This window comes from Poecilia reticulata, linkage group LG5, assembly GCF_000633615.1.
Source record: "Poecilia reticulata strain Guanapo linkage group LG5, Guppy_female_1.0+MT, whole genome shotgun sequence".
NCBI classification, from domain to species: Eukaryota; Metazoa; Chordata; class Actinopteri; order Cyprinodontiformes; family Poeciliidae; genus Poecilia; species Poecilia reticulata.
In genome coordinates, this window is record NC_024335.1 from 14,662,322 (window position 1) to 14,678,304 (window position 15,983).

The window sequence follows — 15,983 nt, forward strand, 5'->3', positions numbered from 1 at the left end:
AAATTGTTCATATTATATTAAGTATGTTACCGATTGTTTATGCATTTATTAGCACATATGATGAAGTTAATCAAGAGGTCTTCAAAATAAGCTCAACAATAAGCAAACCCTTGAAAAAAAACATATATCTAAGTGTAATTTATTGACCAAAATTGTACAATAGTTATACAACTCTGCACTCATTGCCCACTTTATTGTGTACTGTTGTAAAAGACCAATTACATACTTAGAAATAMATTTTGTGCACATACCACTGTTATAAAAAATTATTKAYCTCCTGTATTGTATTGTTTGTCATAATAAGCACTAAAATAAACATGAAACTACAACTGGTGGAAATCTATGCCAAGCAACAGTTCATGCTTATAACTTTAAACAGAGTTCCTCCTTGATTCAATTTGTTGTTCATATTGTTGTGTTATTATTCAGACCAGATGTAAAGAAACAGGACAAATAAAAGCCAAAGCTTTKGGTACCTTCTCAGTGCTGACACATCCCCGCTGAAGGCAGCAAACATTAAGTTGAAAACAGACTTGTTCTGAAAATACATTAAAGTTGCATGAACATAAAGTTATATATCTAAACATAGAAATTACACACAGGGCAAAAGCAGCCTACCCTGTCATCTCCATCCTGCCGACGGGGGTCTTGCTTCTTTACAAAGTGCCTCAGRTTGTCGTAATTGTGGAAATTGAACTGTGAAACCAGCTCCTACAGATGCAGAACAGAACAGGATTTGTTTTATTGTCTTCAGGTCTAAGAGCTTGAGATTATCGTATATTATTCATCTTAGCCTTTGTGACAAATTTTTATGATAAACAATAAAGAAAGTCTTGAGTCATGGTACCCTACATAATCTCAGAGGTACAAGATTCTGCCCTTATCAATTCAACCTTCAGCCAAAGTGTGTTTTCAACATGATAGCATATCTTAAAATTGCTAAAAGTAAACCTTGGGTAATATTCTGTCACAAAAAAATGCAATCAGTCTAAGCCCAGACAGAAATGAAGAAGATCATAGTTGGACCTTCATGTTCTTGACAATGACATAAGGCTTTTGCACAAGAAGGTCTGTGTGGACTTAGCACATGTAAACTCAGCAACAGAAAATGTTAATCTTCTTGGCACAAACTAACCTAAACCTTAATCTGCCAAACAACCACATTCTAACCCATCCAATCTAGAACAACATGGTAACAATTACATTGTTCAGCGCATACACAAGTATGGTTGACACTGCTAAGACATTCCTCCTGGCTATTATTGGTTGCAGATAGMAAGCAAGACCACAGGGATGAAGCAGAGGAGCTTATATGTCTCATATTAAACAAACACTGTTCTACTTGCCTCACAGAAGTGTATTCCCCGAACACTGTTCCCAACTCTGTCCAAAGGTGGGGACCAACACATCACTCCCATNTTGTCGTAATTGTGGAAATTGAACTGTGAAACCAGCTCCTACAGATGCAGAACAGAACAGGATTTGTTTTATTGTCTTCAGGTCTAAGAGCTTGAGATTATCGTATATTATTCATCTTAGCCTTTGTGACAAATTTTTATGATAAACAATAAAGAAAGTCTTGAGTCATGGTACCCTACATAATCTCAGAGGTACAAGATTCTGCCCTTATCAATTCAACCTTCAGCCAAAGTGTGTTTTCAACATGATAGCATATCTTAAAATTGCTAAAAGTAAACCTTGGGTAATATTCTGTCACAAAAAAATGGTTTACTCTGCAATCAGTCTAAGCCCAGACAGAAATGAAGAAGATCATAGTTGGACCTTCATGTTCTTGACAATGACATAAGGCTTTTGCACAAGAAGGTCTGTGTGGACTTAGCACATGTAAACTCAGCAACAGAAAATGTTAATCTTCTTGGCACAAACTAACCTAAACCTTAATCTGCCAAACAACCACATTCTAACCCATCCAATCTAGAACAACATGGTAACAATTACATTGTTCAGCGCATACACAAGTATGGTTGACACTGCTAAGACATTCCTCCTGGCTATTATTGGTTGCAGATAGMAAGCAAGACCACAGGGATGAAGCAGAGGAGCTTATATGTCTCATATTAAACAAACACTGTTCTACTTGCCTCACAGAAGTGTATTCCCCGAACACTGTTCCCAACTCTGTCCAAAGGTGGGGACCAACACATCACTCCCATYACATTAGGRATCACCAGCAGTATTGCACCAGACACTCCGGATTTTGCCGGCAAGCCCACCTGGAAGAGGAGATCATGAATGGTTCAGTTGAACAGCAATACATACTTTTAGCTATTCTGTGTTAAGCCATACTAACATGAAAAGCCATCTGGCCAGAGAAGTCGTACATGCCACAGGAATGCATGAGGCTCAACGTGTTTCTCACTGCCTCTGCACTCAAGACTCGCTCGCCTGTGATTGGACAGATCCCTCCATTAGCCAGAGTAGCAGCCATGACACTTCCTGATTCACAGGACACCTCAATGGAACAAAGCTGGAGGGAAAAGAGTCACTCAAGTCACAAATAATTCAACCTAAATAATTTCTATTTCAGTTCAACTCAATCTTAAATCCCAGAGGAGGACGCACCACCTTTTTGATGAAGACAAAGAGTCTTACCTGGAAGTAAAAATCAAGGGCATCAATCATATCAGCTCCTGGAGGAAAGCACTGGTGAATAGAACATAAAAATCAGAGCTTCACATTGTAATTCTACATAGTTTGTACAAATTGAAAGAAAAATATCACCAAAACAAATGCAGAAGGAAATACACTTAATGTATTTTAGCAGACCTTCTTCTCTTTCATGTAGTAACCAATGGCAAAATTTCTGTCACCAGTTTCCTTTTCTGACTGAAACCTGAGAAAGACAAGCTGCTGAGGTCAATAATGGGTTAACAATAATGCATTTAAGAACTGAAAACATAATGTGTCTAACAGAATAACTATTGGAGCATGCATACAAAGAGTCAAAACGTTTCATGACGAACTCACGTGGCATTGCTAAATCCAACATATTCTTGGCCGGCCATYTTTTTCACAAACTCCATAACCTGGGAAACAAAAAATATATAATTTCTTCACATTAATATGACTATGAAAAACTAAATATTTGTGCCATAATTTTAAAATGATRGTTTCATAAGGAAGGGAAAWTCAAGGCACATGACTTACATAGTCAAACTTTTCTGCCTTATTTGAGAAAGGCTGGAAATAAAGAAAAACTTTGGTTGTGATAGTCAGTTTATTTATACCTGCTACACATTATACATCATGAGCAGCTTCATAAATATTACTAATTGCATAATGTACTGCCCTGCTATCAGTTGGTGCAAATAAAGGACATAATGGCAGCAATAACTCAACTTTGGGTAATAGTTCARACAGATATGGAGTTAGGWAAACTGCTTAAATTTTAAATTTTCTGTTTTAAATATGTAAAATTAATCTTCAAGACATCAACGAGAATAATCCATATTCGGATAGCATATTTAGAAAATTATTTTAAAAATCTTAACTCTGCAGCTGACCCAACAATCTGCAGGGAGTAAGCATTGCTTTTTGCTATTATTCAAATGTGTCCAGAGCAAATGTCATGTTTTCCAGATATTTATTTGAGATATTAATTTGAAAAACCAGCAACAATAATTTAAATAACCATTGCTATTTTTGTATCTTTAAAGCAGCTATAACAGCTACTTCCCATGCTTCTGTAAYTGATTTTTACTAGAAACACTTTCGTTTGTTGTTCGCWCGTGATCTAAATGTGACCAATAAAGTCAACCTGTTCACCTTGATAAGAGAGCTGATCAAAATGGCTCCAGCATTCACCATSGGGTTGTGAGGCTTATCTAGAAAAGAGTAAAATGAGATAAACACTAAATTAAATAAGAGTTATGAACGACAACTGGAAAAATATAAATGAATTAATACTTAAATTTAAACCAYGTACAAGTACAGCATTATCATACACTGACAGAGTGATGAAGGTTTTAGCAGTGAAACAAGGTGGTGATGACYTGTTATGCATACCTTCCTCATCAAGAGAAAGAACGTTGAACTTGAGTCCGCTGGGCTCCATGCCGACATAGTTGTGGACCTTCTCTGTTCCAGACTCRTGGACAGCGATGGCRTACTGCAAGGGCTTCACACATGACTGCAGACAGAAGGGCTGCTTTGTGTCACCAACAGAATGCCTGAAGAAAGAAGATGGAAAACACTCTCAAATATAGTTAATATAAATACAAATATTTAATTAGCTGGGGGCGTTTTTGAAGCTTTTTCTGGAGTTTTTGATTGCATTAAACCTATAACTACTTGTGTGSAGATGATGCTTTGCTATAMAATATCTGGGTCATCATCTTTACTGATATTTWCATTGCCTTTGATAATATGTTTGCTCAACACCTCAATTCTGGGCATATAAATGTTCAACATGTAYCTTGTTCTCCTGAATAGGTTTGCTAGTGTACTGGTTACCCCATGAGGCCTTACTCTAAATTATATTTAGTAATAAGTCTAGTCTAAGTACTATATGGTCAGCACAAGTAAATGTAAATCCTACCTCTGCCCATCGACTGTACATAAAGAAACACCCCATAATTCTGGACTGAACTTGGCCAGCTGAGGGATGTAGTCAGCAACCTAAAGCCACAGTTTAAAACAGAAAAACATGAGCTTGGTAATGAAAGATGTAGCAGCTTTTAATGTAAAAATCTCAGATAACAAATTTTAGGAAAGTGGAGATAAACATGATAAGTTTTGAATTTGAGATTTCAAACATCCACACTAAAGTCGTCATCAACTGAAACATCATCCTTGGAGTTTTGATGAAATAAAAAGTCAAGCAAAATAAAACTACCTTGCCATCACTTTGTTCTTGTACTGTCTTGTAGATTTCATTGATTTTCTCTGCAAACACATCAAAYTCAGGGATGATGAATTTTTTCCGGAAGGCCTGGATCAGCAGAACAATGTTGCCACCGACACATCTGAAAATRAWACATAACACAGACAATAATGGCTGAAATTCAAATTAACTTCAATATTATAGTTTCTAAATATGACAAGGCATAACATACATACCATAAAACAAGCAATTAACATTATGACAATCTCTTGTTTGGTTAATTTAATATTTTTTCAGAACAAACTACAACGAACAATTTCAGCCTGGGGCAAGGTGGCAAATAATTTTGCAAATGGGCAAACAAATGCACCTCAGTGAGGTAGGACAAAGAATGAGAGGGTCAAGTTACATATTATATCACATGGCATACATTTATTTATGGTACATTTCTTATTAAATTTTGGGTTAGTTAAAAATATAACAGGAGAAGTTAGCAGAGAGGTAATTATGCAGCATTACACATACCATAAACCTCATATTAAAATGGAATATTGGATTATTGTTTGAAGGTCAGACTAATAATAGCTTGGTCTCATGGTTTCAGAAGCCTGGTGATGAATGGAAACAAAACACCATAAGGCTCTTAGTGCTGTGATAAAGATACAATTGTGAAGAGCTGCAGAGGATCCTGCATCTATTTTGATGCWTTAAAAGATCATAGGAATTTAAATTGAGGCCCAGCAAAAAACCTGGGCGTTGACATTGTGTTTAAAAGTTGGCCTGAGGTCCCAACTCTCATCACAGCAAATGGAGGTACGACATGAAGTCTGGCAAGACTAATGCCTTAAAAATACGACAGYACTTGAATTGTGCCGATGAAGCCTGGTGACAGATTTCAAAGRCAATGTTAAGAAAACTTCCCAATATAATTACAACTGGACCACTGACTGTCTGATCACTGACTTTTCCTGTCCTTGTGAATTTTGTATGCTGCATTGGTGCACTYCATTTAGCATGAYCTGGGAATGTGTTTCTCTAATTCTGCTCTCAGGTTTGAGATGAAAATTCTGTAGAATATTAAATGCTAATACTATCTCACCTGTGGAAAAGGTCTCTGTCCATCATCACCTCACCAACAGAGTCCGTCACAGTCCGYCGAAGCTTCTCCATGCACTCTCTGAGCCGAGGGTCTGAGGGCTGAAGGCCAGTTTTTTTCAGTGCCTGCAGACATAAAATCAGATTCAACCTCATCGTCTCTCCAGATGCAATGCAAAACCCATATAATAGCATTTGTGTAATACATTTTACCTGTTTCTACAAGGCATATGGAATCAATGAATGCTTAATGTGCAAAAAAAAAAAAGCTATATTTACAGCATTAAAGTATGAAATGGGCACTTGGTCTCTTCCTTCGGTGATGGTGTAGAAAAGCATGTTTTCCACTCCAGAACTGGGAGATGTGGAATGCATGTTCCTGAAATTAAAAGTAAAGACTATATGATAAAATATTTTCATTACTCGGAATAGAATAACCTTCACTGTCCTATATAATCATATAATCAAAATTAAATTAGAAAAGTTTCTTAAGTGTTTTGTGGTTTGCAATAAAAAAAGGTGCCAAAGATATGATTTATATCTCAGTAGTAAATATAGTTATGTTTTTTTCCCCCTTTTTTGGACTAAAATGAATAACATAAGATCTTGAGCCGCGTTTATCATAATATTCCCAAATTAAAATAATTTATATTTTTACTTTCAGCTGAGAAGTATTACATTATTTTAAGATTCTTCTCTATTCAGCAATTGATAAATTTTATTTGCTATAATAAATGAACCATAGCCTTCGACTCACTGTCAGGTTATTTATAAAACCTTATCAACTGATAAAAAAGTGAATATATAACCAACAAGCACCAAACAGGGGTACTTACATTTTATTATGGAAATGATCCGGGTGGGTGTAAGTTCGTCGCTGAAATGTARTTGTTGAATTTCTGATCAAACAACATGCTGGATGTATGGAGAGAAAATTCCTCATCGTATTTGTATTTTTGGAAATAACTTGTAGAAGTTCTGACAGTCGCAGCGCTTTGAGGCAGTGCATGGTTAAACGACAGCAACAAACGTGGAGTTGATAAGAGCAGCCGGGTTGAATGACCCGTCTGTAAAGATCCAGCTGACGTGTCAAAGTCAGCTTGTCCTGCAGGGGTCACTGATTTCCCGASTTCAGGAGAGCAAACGCCGTGCTGCTTTCAGGTTGTGTCGGGATGTTTGCAAGTCTGGCATTTGATAGTTAATTTCTCAGGATGTAGGTTACAAACAAATCATCTGGTGTTTATCACACAGCTAGTTGTAATTATTTGAGCTTGTAGCTGAACATAAATATTAAATGCTATGCAACCTGGTTATTTTGTAACCAGGTTGCTGTGTATTGCAGATTTCTGCCCAGCTCCCGCTTGAAAATGAGATCTAGATCTCAACGGGGTTTACCTGGTTAAATAAAGGAAGAAAAAAATAAAAAATAAAATAATAATAATAATAATACCATACCATACCATACCAACTTTATTTATAAAGCACTTTAAAACAACCACAGCTGATACAAAGTGCTGTACATTAAAACACAACAATAAAAGAATAAAAACTTACAGTTTAAAAACAAACATACAATTTAAAACTAGATTCCGCTGGAGTTGAAAGCCAAGTAAAATAGATGGGTTTTAAGACGAGCTTTAATTATATATATATAAACCTGTAAATAAAAATGATCGAACAAGTCGAGTAATTGTCAAAATTTATTGTGACAGTGTATCACTTTACTTTGTATTGTTTTGTCATAGTGAGATATTATACACGAGGCATAAATTAGGCAACTTTTCATTTAGAAACATTAAAATTTTTATCTCTTTATTCATGATGTTTCTAAAAAAAAGGTAAAACATCACGAGATGATTATGAATGGGCATAATGATTATGAATGGGATTTTAGTGGAGCTCAATAAAAATAATTCCTAATTGAATTTAACTTTGTTGTTCTTTCATTAATGGGTGTCTGTGAACAAAGTACTTAGTGTGGTATTAATGTAGCATTTAACATGAAAATTTAATGCAATTTTCATTTAGTTGTTTTGTTTGCCAAATGCAGCTGTTGATGTGGCTTCATCAAATGTGATCTTAAAATTAAGAAATTGGTTTGTTTCATAATTGTGTACAAGTTGAGACCAGGGCTACTTTAAATTTTAACAAGGTTTAGCAGCCATCACAACAATGCAGATTATTGTAACACGGTATGCAGACAGTRCTTATTACTGATACGATGTGTTACTGATTCAAAGCTGRGCTTGTTCTTAAGATTTCTCTGGAGTTAATATAACTTTATTCAGGCTGTGTTTGCTGAAAGTACCGATACTCGTACCTGCAAAATAACAAATTGAAAAGAAATAACCTTAGACAAGAAACAAACCAAAAAAAGCAATAAGTACTATTTTCTCTTTAAAGCATTAGGGTTAGACCAGTCTTAATTGACAAATTGCACAAATATACAAACTTATATGGATATACTACTGTACAGTACAATATACACAAAATACATACAAGCACAATCTGATTATTAAATGGACAGCGTTCATTATGGACAGCAGGTTCTACTGCATCAGGCACAATTACATAATGAAGCTAAACACTCTGAAGCCATTCTTTCTTTAAGTATTGATGAGTTACACACTCTTGGAAGGACGAGGCAGCACCAGCTTTAGTCCAATATCAACCACAAAGGAAGGCATGTAAGACAGAGGGATCCAGAGAAGCTTAGCATCCCAGCCGGCGCTGTACCGAGTGCGTGGGTGAGCCGCAGTCAGAGCGTGCTCCATGCAGCTGGTCACCTTGGTGAGGTCCGAGTCACACACAGCATTCATGATCAAACGCTGGATCTTGATGTCTGAAAAAAAAATAAAACACACTCAAATGAAACTTCCTCAGGGAGCAACTGATGGAGAACTTTTTCCTTTTTCATTACTAGTGTTGCCCCAAACACTGTGCCGCTCTAGGCATCCACAAAAACAGCCATTGAACAGACACAAGCAATTTTAACACACATTGTTAAAGACAGCTCAAAGCATAAAGTTTCCTTCCTCTGTAAGTCTGCTTATACTTACAGTTATCCAGGTACTTCTCTCCATAGCTTGCTTTTACTTCGGGGCTGAGTTGATTCCAGAGACGGTGCAGCTCCCTCTCAATGGGATCAAGGTTGGTAACTGCTGTCTTGAAAAACCCTGGCTCAATGATGCACACTTTGATTCCAAAGTAGCTTATATCTCTCCTGAAAATGGAAGCCATGCAGACTAGTAAAATATAATGCAGTTTTACATGTTTCAAGTTCATTTAAAGGTTTGTAAATTACTCTTCTCTCCTTTTACCATTGAACTTTTAGTTTTTTGTGCTTTGATCATGATTAATCAATGGGAATTGACAGATCCTTTAAACTCTTTTCTAACACTGTTACATTCTTCATAGCATAAAATTTATTTATTACTGTAATCAATCTGTACATTAATCATTCTGGGTTGTACATTCCAGAAAGCTACTAGTAAAGCCAGAAACATAAGAGGGTTAAATAAGATTGCTCTTCTCTCAAGTTACATCAAAAAATGAGTTATATAAATACTACTGGAAAATTAACATTTTCTATCATCTAATAMTTGGTAGACTTTATAAACATCTATGCTCCCACTCATCAAGTCTTTACATCCCTCCTGTTATTTGCAGTTTTTTGCATTTTAGAAATCTTCTCTGCTGTGATTTGCACATRCCAGCTTACATTTGCACAGTATTGTTTTTATTTGTTGCTGTTTTACATGGACAAATATGGACATCTTGTATTTTTATTGCTCTACTCAGTCGCACGTTTCCTTTAATCTGACTGTGCTATTTTTAATAACTGCACAGCATTATCATTTATTATATGTTGCAAACTCACCCTTACAGTCTCTTATTCTTATTTTTCTGTTGTACTTTTTTTTTTTTTACTTCACTTTGAATATCAATACTTCACTTTGCTTTTGACTTTCTGCAGTACACTTGAATTTCCCCAATGTGAGACAATAAAGGATGTTTTTTTTTTTTTTTTCTATTCTATTATCGGTTTTACCTCAAGCAGTCAGAGAAACTCTCCACTGCAAACTTGGAGATGCAGTACCCGCCACCATTTGCAGCCACCCTGCCGAGGACAGATGCCACATTTACAATACGTCCAGGGGCCTTTTTAACGAGGGGCAGGAAGGYCATAGTCATGGCAATGACTCCATTCATGTTCACTTTCAGTGTGCTGTGGAAATCCTCCACTCGCATCCACTCCGAAGGACCCATGGGCAAAGAACGCCCAGCATTGTTCACAATACCCCAAAGTCCTACGAAGAAAATAAAATTGAAAAGTTTGAAAAGTTAGTTTCAAAACTGATTTCCCATATATTTATTGTGTGATTTAACCTCACCTYTATCTCCAACCTCCTTCTTGGTCCACTCCATAGCTGCCTGGATGCTGCTCTGACTGGTCACATCCAGCAAGACCGTCTTAAGGTGAGGCCCCGTCACTCTTTTCAGATCATCAGCCCCCTTCTCTGTGAGACAGCCAGCCAGAACTCGAAAACCTCTACGGTCGAGCTTCTTGCACAGAAGRTTGCCAAACCCAGTGTCACAGCCAGTCACGAAGACATACTTGTCAGAAAGGTTCTCTATCTCCAGGCTGTCTCTGTATAGCCATACCAGAATCCACAACAAAGCAAAGGAAGCTGCAATGTAGTACGAGGCATTTTCTCTAAAAAAAAAAAACAAAAAGACATAACATCATGAAATTATGTCTTAATATGTAATTTGCTCTTAGAACTAAAACTAGAAGTAGAACTAAATCTAAACCGTAAAAAAATGTTGTCTTGCGTTGTCATTTCTTACCCTAAAAGTTCGTATATATACTGTGTATCCATGTTGCCTTCAGGAGTTTGTTTTTGGCCTCGAAACTGCTCAAAAAACATTCTGCAAAAATGTTAAAAAAGTAATTTAAGCATAAATACAATAATAACCATTTGAAATCCAATTTAACAGTATCCTTATAACAGTATCYACATTCGTGACAGCCACTGAACACAAGCAGTCTGTTTACTAAGACCTGCTTTTAATGCAGGGCCGTTTTGGTTGATGTGGGCACATGAGGAATCTTTGTTTAATACTCTTACAGAAGAAAGAAAGGAATTTGTAATGGAAYGAAACACAAGCAGGGGATTATTTTATTTTTAGGTATAATTTCAATCTCCGTGATGGAGCTGCTTGGCTTATGGCATAAAGCCAATTAAATTGCAGGCTTGCAACAACAAAAGAACTTGTGTAGCCATCAAAAAATACCACAGCAATTAAACACTGAATAAATACAATGACCACAAATTCAGAGTAAAGAAATGTAACAATTTGTTATAATTGCTTGTAAAATACTGTGTTTTCATACGTAATTRTTATTAATGCAATTCATGCCCTGGGAGTGGACAGAAAAGTTGACCATAAAGTGTCCTAGCAAAGAAACAAGATAGATTATTCCCCAAAATCACAGAAGTTTTTRTTCATTTTTTTTTTATTCAGCTTGAGRGAATTATGTTATTGTCAACATTTCCAAGAATTTAAATCAAATTTAAGCTGTTTTTATGGGCATGTTGTTTCAAACAACTCTATCCTCTTACCTTTTTTCAGTATTGACTGGACAGTATTTAGAGGTTATTCAASGTAGGTAAAAAAAAAMMCMAMMAAAAAAACACCTCTCTCTGGGCATCTAAAGTTCTATTCTATCCTATTCTATTCTATTTAAAGACTGTTTTCGATGTCATGCATTAAATGTACTTTGTGAGCTTTAGGCGACTTTAGTTCCCAACATGAACATGAAATARCAAGCATTTAATAATTCACTGCATTAATTCAAATTTGAGAGAAACAAAATAATTAAAAACTCTAAACATACCTTATTCTCTTATTGGTCAATGATGGATCTCCACAGTCAGCCCCTTTCCCTTTTCCCTCCTGTATATTCTTCTGATTCAGCTCAGAGGGGCTGGTCAAAGAGAAGCTTTATCCTTGAGGCTTATCCGTTAAGACAGGTTCACTATTAGTAATCCTCAATCCGTAACTATTGCAATTGTTTTAAAGAAAAATGTGAGGGGAACAGGGCAGGAAAACTAAGCCCCAAAGAATTTTTTTGCATGTACACCAAAGTATCAGAACAGTATTTTTTATTTTAGAACAAAAAACTTAGAGCTTAGTTGTTCTCACACTTGGGTTTAAAAGTTTTAGGATTATGTAAAAAGTTATGACAAATGCACTAGTCAGAGTATCTAGTTTCAGGAGAAAATTCAGTTCACCTGCTTTAGAAACAGTTAAATGTATACTGTAATACATTTAACTGTATAAATGTATTACAGTATACATTTATACTGTAAATGTGTAAATGTATACATTTATACATGTATACATGTATAAATGTATACATTTATGTGTACATTTATGTGTACATTTATGTGTGAAATGATTGAAAGCTATCATTTCATAGCTTGAAATGATTGGTGTTTCTAACATAAAAGACTAAGAAAAAAAACTTTCACAAATAAGCTATAATGCAAATCCATTTAACAAGAGAAAAAAAAATCAGCAATAGCCTGGTTGTGTAACTCTGCACACTTTCGAACTGATACCATGTAAATGCCCTTTTGATTCAAAAACATTACTCAATATTATTTAGGTATTAACTATGTGTCGGAAGTGAGGACATCTGATGTTCACAGTTTTCTTGAGATGACCTCACAGATATATTTCCAGACATAGTTTTGGATATGGATATATGCTTCCACTCACTGTGATGCTGACAAAATAAAATCAGCAACAAAGGTGAAGATGTCTGCTTTCTTGGATAGAAAAAAAATCTTCTGTCTTGCCACCTCAGTCTAACACTGTAGATTATTGTCACCAATAGAAGAAAAATAGCAGGAACAAAAAATCCTGCAGCACCTTGCTGTCCTCTAGCCAGCCTCCCTGCTTTATGCTTGRAAAAAAACATGCAGCTTTCTTAATTTGAAAAAATWAAAATGAAAATAAATAAATTATACACATTTTTTSTTTATTCTTTGTAATATTTCTACAAATTGTGGCTTTAGCAAAATTATAAAAATGAGCAAACTTGGAAGACCAGGGTCTAACTACAACAGATTTGTTTGCTTTTGAATTGATTTGGACAGCATATGTCACATTAAAGGTTTTAAATAATTTTTTGTTCTTATTTTTTTTCCATACAAAATTGAAAGGGTGGTTATTAAAATTTATTGGGTGAGTGGTCTCAAAATTATGAAACGACACACTAAGACGTTGGACTATGAGTGTGGTAAATAATTATTTCTTAACTTGGTCTACATTTACTTCTACATTTATAATATCACCCAAGTCCGGACTGGATGCAGATTCCAAAAATCACTGTTTGTTTGTGAAAGATTATTTTATTGTTTCTAAAAATAATTAAACAATGACTTGCTTGGCAGATAAACCAAGCCTTACAATGTGATTAGTGAAAAAGTTATAGAACTGTAAAATTAAAACAAAGGCATGAAAGCTTGCACTTGTGTGCTGGATTAAAAGTCTTAATTAGTTTCCAAATRGTGTTGTAACTACGTGAGTGCACACTGAACCCGGTTGTTCTAGGACATAACTTTTACGTCACACATTCCACTGRTTATCCAGTCATTGTAGTTTGTGGTTCCCATGAGTTTCTGTTACAAAACTTTGTAGAGAAACATCTAGGCTCTTTCCAGCGTTTCACTTTTGTAACAAACACATAACCATCAGTTTAGAGATTAAATACTTCCCAACTCTTCCCACCATTTAGCTTTATTCTTTTCATCTTTCCTTCATGTACTTATTGTTAGCAAGAGAGAAGAACGAAAACACAACTTCAGCTATCATTTTTTTGTTTGTTTTATTGTTATTTACGATAACTGTCCATTTATTATAACTTGTCCAACAAAAACAATAAAGCAATTAATTTTGTCAAGCTTATTGACATTTGAAAATTACCTTTACAACAACTGAAATGCAGTCTTCACTCTTATCAGATGGGCATACAGGAGAGATGAGGTGCACATGTAAATATGTAATTAATTCTTTTAAAGAGATACTTTAAAGGATAACTTACCAGACGTTTTGTGGGGTCAAACCTTCTGCCTATTAAATACTTTCATTTTCTGTCCCTCCAAAAAACAAATTTACACAGAAAAAGGAAATATCCTCATAAAATGTATTATTGAGCTTCATTTTGTGATCACTCTTTCCAGTTTTGGAGCTAAAAACAAAACTTCACCAGTGAAACGCATCTGAACTGCATCATCCAATGCAACAAATATTTGTCAGTAAAATGTCAACCTCACTCCACTCAGAGGGATGCATTCATGTATAYATTTATATTTAGGAACAAATGTACTGTAAAAACACATGATGATGCTTATGAGCAAGTAGTCTGAAGCTGCCCCTGGTGTACATAYTCCAGAGCTGTGGCGATTGTTCTCATGTCCATCTCGATGCTGCGGGCCCAGTTTTCAACATCTCCAATTTCCTGTTTGAGAGAGAAAACAGTTAACAAGAACAAAAAAGTTGCCACCAAAAAATGATCTGTAAAYCCTGGGATAATTGAAAAGTTTGATATTCACCAGCAAAGTTTGAGAACCTTTGGCTTAGATAGWCCAGTATATATAATTTATAGAAGCAGGCATCCAGTGTAAGGCTAAATGTGCTAATGACAGAATAATAATGAAATAAACATATGGCAGTATAACTTACTTTTAATGCCTGATTGAATCCCTCCACCATGCTGATCCACTGAGCTGTTTGCTTGGAGAATTGGCTCGCCTGCACTTGGAGTGTCTTAACTTCATGGTCCAGTTTGCGTTGGTTTACATATGCTTGAGCAACACTGAAGAGAAAAAGGGAGAAATACTGAGATTACTAGCTTTGTGCCTATCAGGTACCCACCGAGTCATTGAAGGGGAAATGACARTGGCTTAGCAATGAATACTTAGCTACTTTAGTTCCAACCATGATGCAAAAAAACTCTTTTTTCATTAAGAACTAGTTCAACAAAAGCCATTAAATCCTGCTCTGATTCTATAAGCWGATTGTCTTGGTTTGTTCACATCTTTCACAATAGTAACAGCTATTTTTGTTTGAACTGTATGGGYGATCAATTATTTCAAGTCAAAAACTGAAACTGGCTCATGAAAGATACAGTACACAGTAAAAATCTAAAATGATCCTTGAGTCTAAGCAAGTTGTTATTGTTTTGTAAGAGTGTTGTTTACCGACKAGTCAAAACTATGAAAATACATTTAAAATAACATATCAACTTTATAAATGTTGACATTCCTTACTCACATTGGTCATTGAAATGTCTTTATTCGAGTCAAATACATTCTTATCCTAAACATATACAGTGTCAAAAGGACARTAATGAGTTAATAAAYCCCAATCATAASAATGCAAAGTTGTTGTTTAAAGCTATAACCACTACTGTCTTTTAATGAACAAAGMCATGAGATAATTTTTCCTACCCAACGTTCAGGTGATCTACCAAGGCTTCAGTTAGACAAGTGGCAGCAGCGATCGCTTCACGTCTGCGTTTYTCTGTGAAACAAACAACAAAACATAKAATCAACATTAAAGTCTGTGCCTTTACGAGATTTGTTTTTAGCATGTGCTAGCATCACAGCTATCCAGCTTTCCTTACCCTGCAGCTCCTTCCGCTCATTTTGCTTCGCTTGATGCTCCTTCAGAAGGCGAGACAACATATCGCTTGAGCAAACGTTAGGGTTGTTGTTAGCTAAAGCCAGTTCATTTAACGATTGTTTGTATTGTAAGGAAAGGTAAGATCAAGAGATCAGAACGAGACCATGTAGCCTATCACGAGATGTCGCTCTCGGATGTCTCACGTGAGTGTTTCCTTATACAATTATGCACAATCTTACATGTAATACCTTATTATTTTGGTTTATTAAATTAGATTAATGAACAGTTGTTTTTCCAAGCATGCTTAAAATTAAACGGCAATTCTTATTTAGTATTATTTGTTTTA

The 15,983-nt window shown here is 35.5% G+C and overlaps 3 protein-coding genes across 4 annotated transcripts; all 3 read right to left on the bottom strand.

The window, feature by feature from the left end:
* Positions 1-97: 97 nt before the first annotated feature.
* Positions 98-7,181, bottom strand: LOC103464825 (glutaminase kidney isoform, mitochondrial-like). Of its 2 annotated transcripts, XM_008409193.1 has the most exons (15): positions 6,775-7,181; positions 6,218-6,317; positions 5,943-6,064; positions 4,856-4,985; positions 4,559-4,638; positions 4,027-4,190; positions 3,787-3,845; positions 3,169-3,201; positions 2,989-3,047; positions 2,788-2,854; positions 2,614-2,664; positions 2,312-2,488; positions 2,103-2,234; positions 619-711; positions 99-538 (listed from the first exon to the last, which is right to left on the bottom strand). In XM_008409193.1, the coding sequence occupies exons 1-15, from the start codon at positions 6,945-6,947 to the stop codon at positions 422-424; spliced, it is 1,557 nt and encodes a 518-aa protein (XP_008407415.1). In that variant the 5' UTR covers positions 6,948-7,181; the 3' UTR covers positions 99-421. The 2 variants fall into 2 exon arrangements, with proteins under 2 accessions (XP_008407416.1, XP_008407415.1); XM_008409194.2 differs by lacking the exon at positions 6,775-7,181 and having other exon boundaries at positions 98-538; positions 6,152-6,231.
* Positions 7,182-7,557: 376 nt separating this feature from the next.
* Positions 7,558-12,015, bottom strand: rdh5 (retinol dehydrogenase 5 (11-cis/9-cis)). Its single transcript, XM_008409195.2, has 6 exons — positions 11,841-12,015; positions 10,790-10,870; positions 10,333-10,655; positions 9,990-10,248; positions 8,998-9,161; positions 7,558-8,780 (listed from the first exon to the last, which is right to left on the bottom strand). The coding sequence occupies exons 2-6, from the start codon at positions 10,867-10,869 to the stop codon at positions 8,560-8,562; spliced, it is 1,047 nt and encodes a 348-aa protein (XP_008407417.1). The 5' UTR covers position 10,870; positions 11,841-12,015; the 3' UTR covers positions 7,558-8,559.
* Positions 12,016-13,819: 1,804 nt separating this feature from the next.
* bloc1s1 (biogenesis of lysosomal organelles complex-1, subunit 1) lies at positions 13,820-15,941 on the bottom strand. The gene is made up of 4 exons (XM_008409196.1): positions 15,639-15,941; positions 15,463-15,535; positions 14,696-14,828; positions 13,820-14,471 (listed from the first exon to the last, which is right to left on the bottom strand). Exons 1-4 carry the CDS (start codon positions 15,697-15,699, stop codon positions 14,361-14,363), a joined length of 378 nt encoding a protein of 125 aa, XP_008407418.1. The 5' UTR covers positions 15,700-15,941; the 3' UTR covers positions 13,820-14,360.
* Between the last annotated feature and the right edge of the window lie 42 nt (positions 15,942-15,983).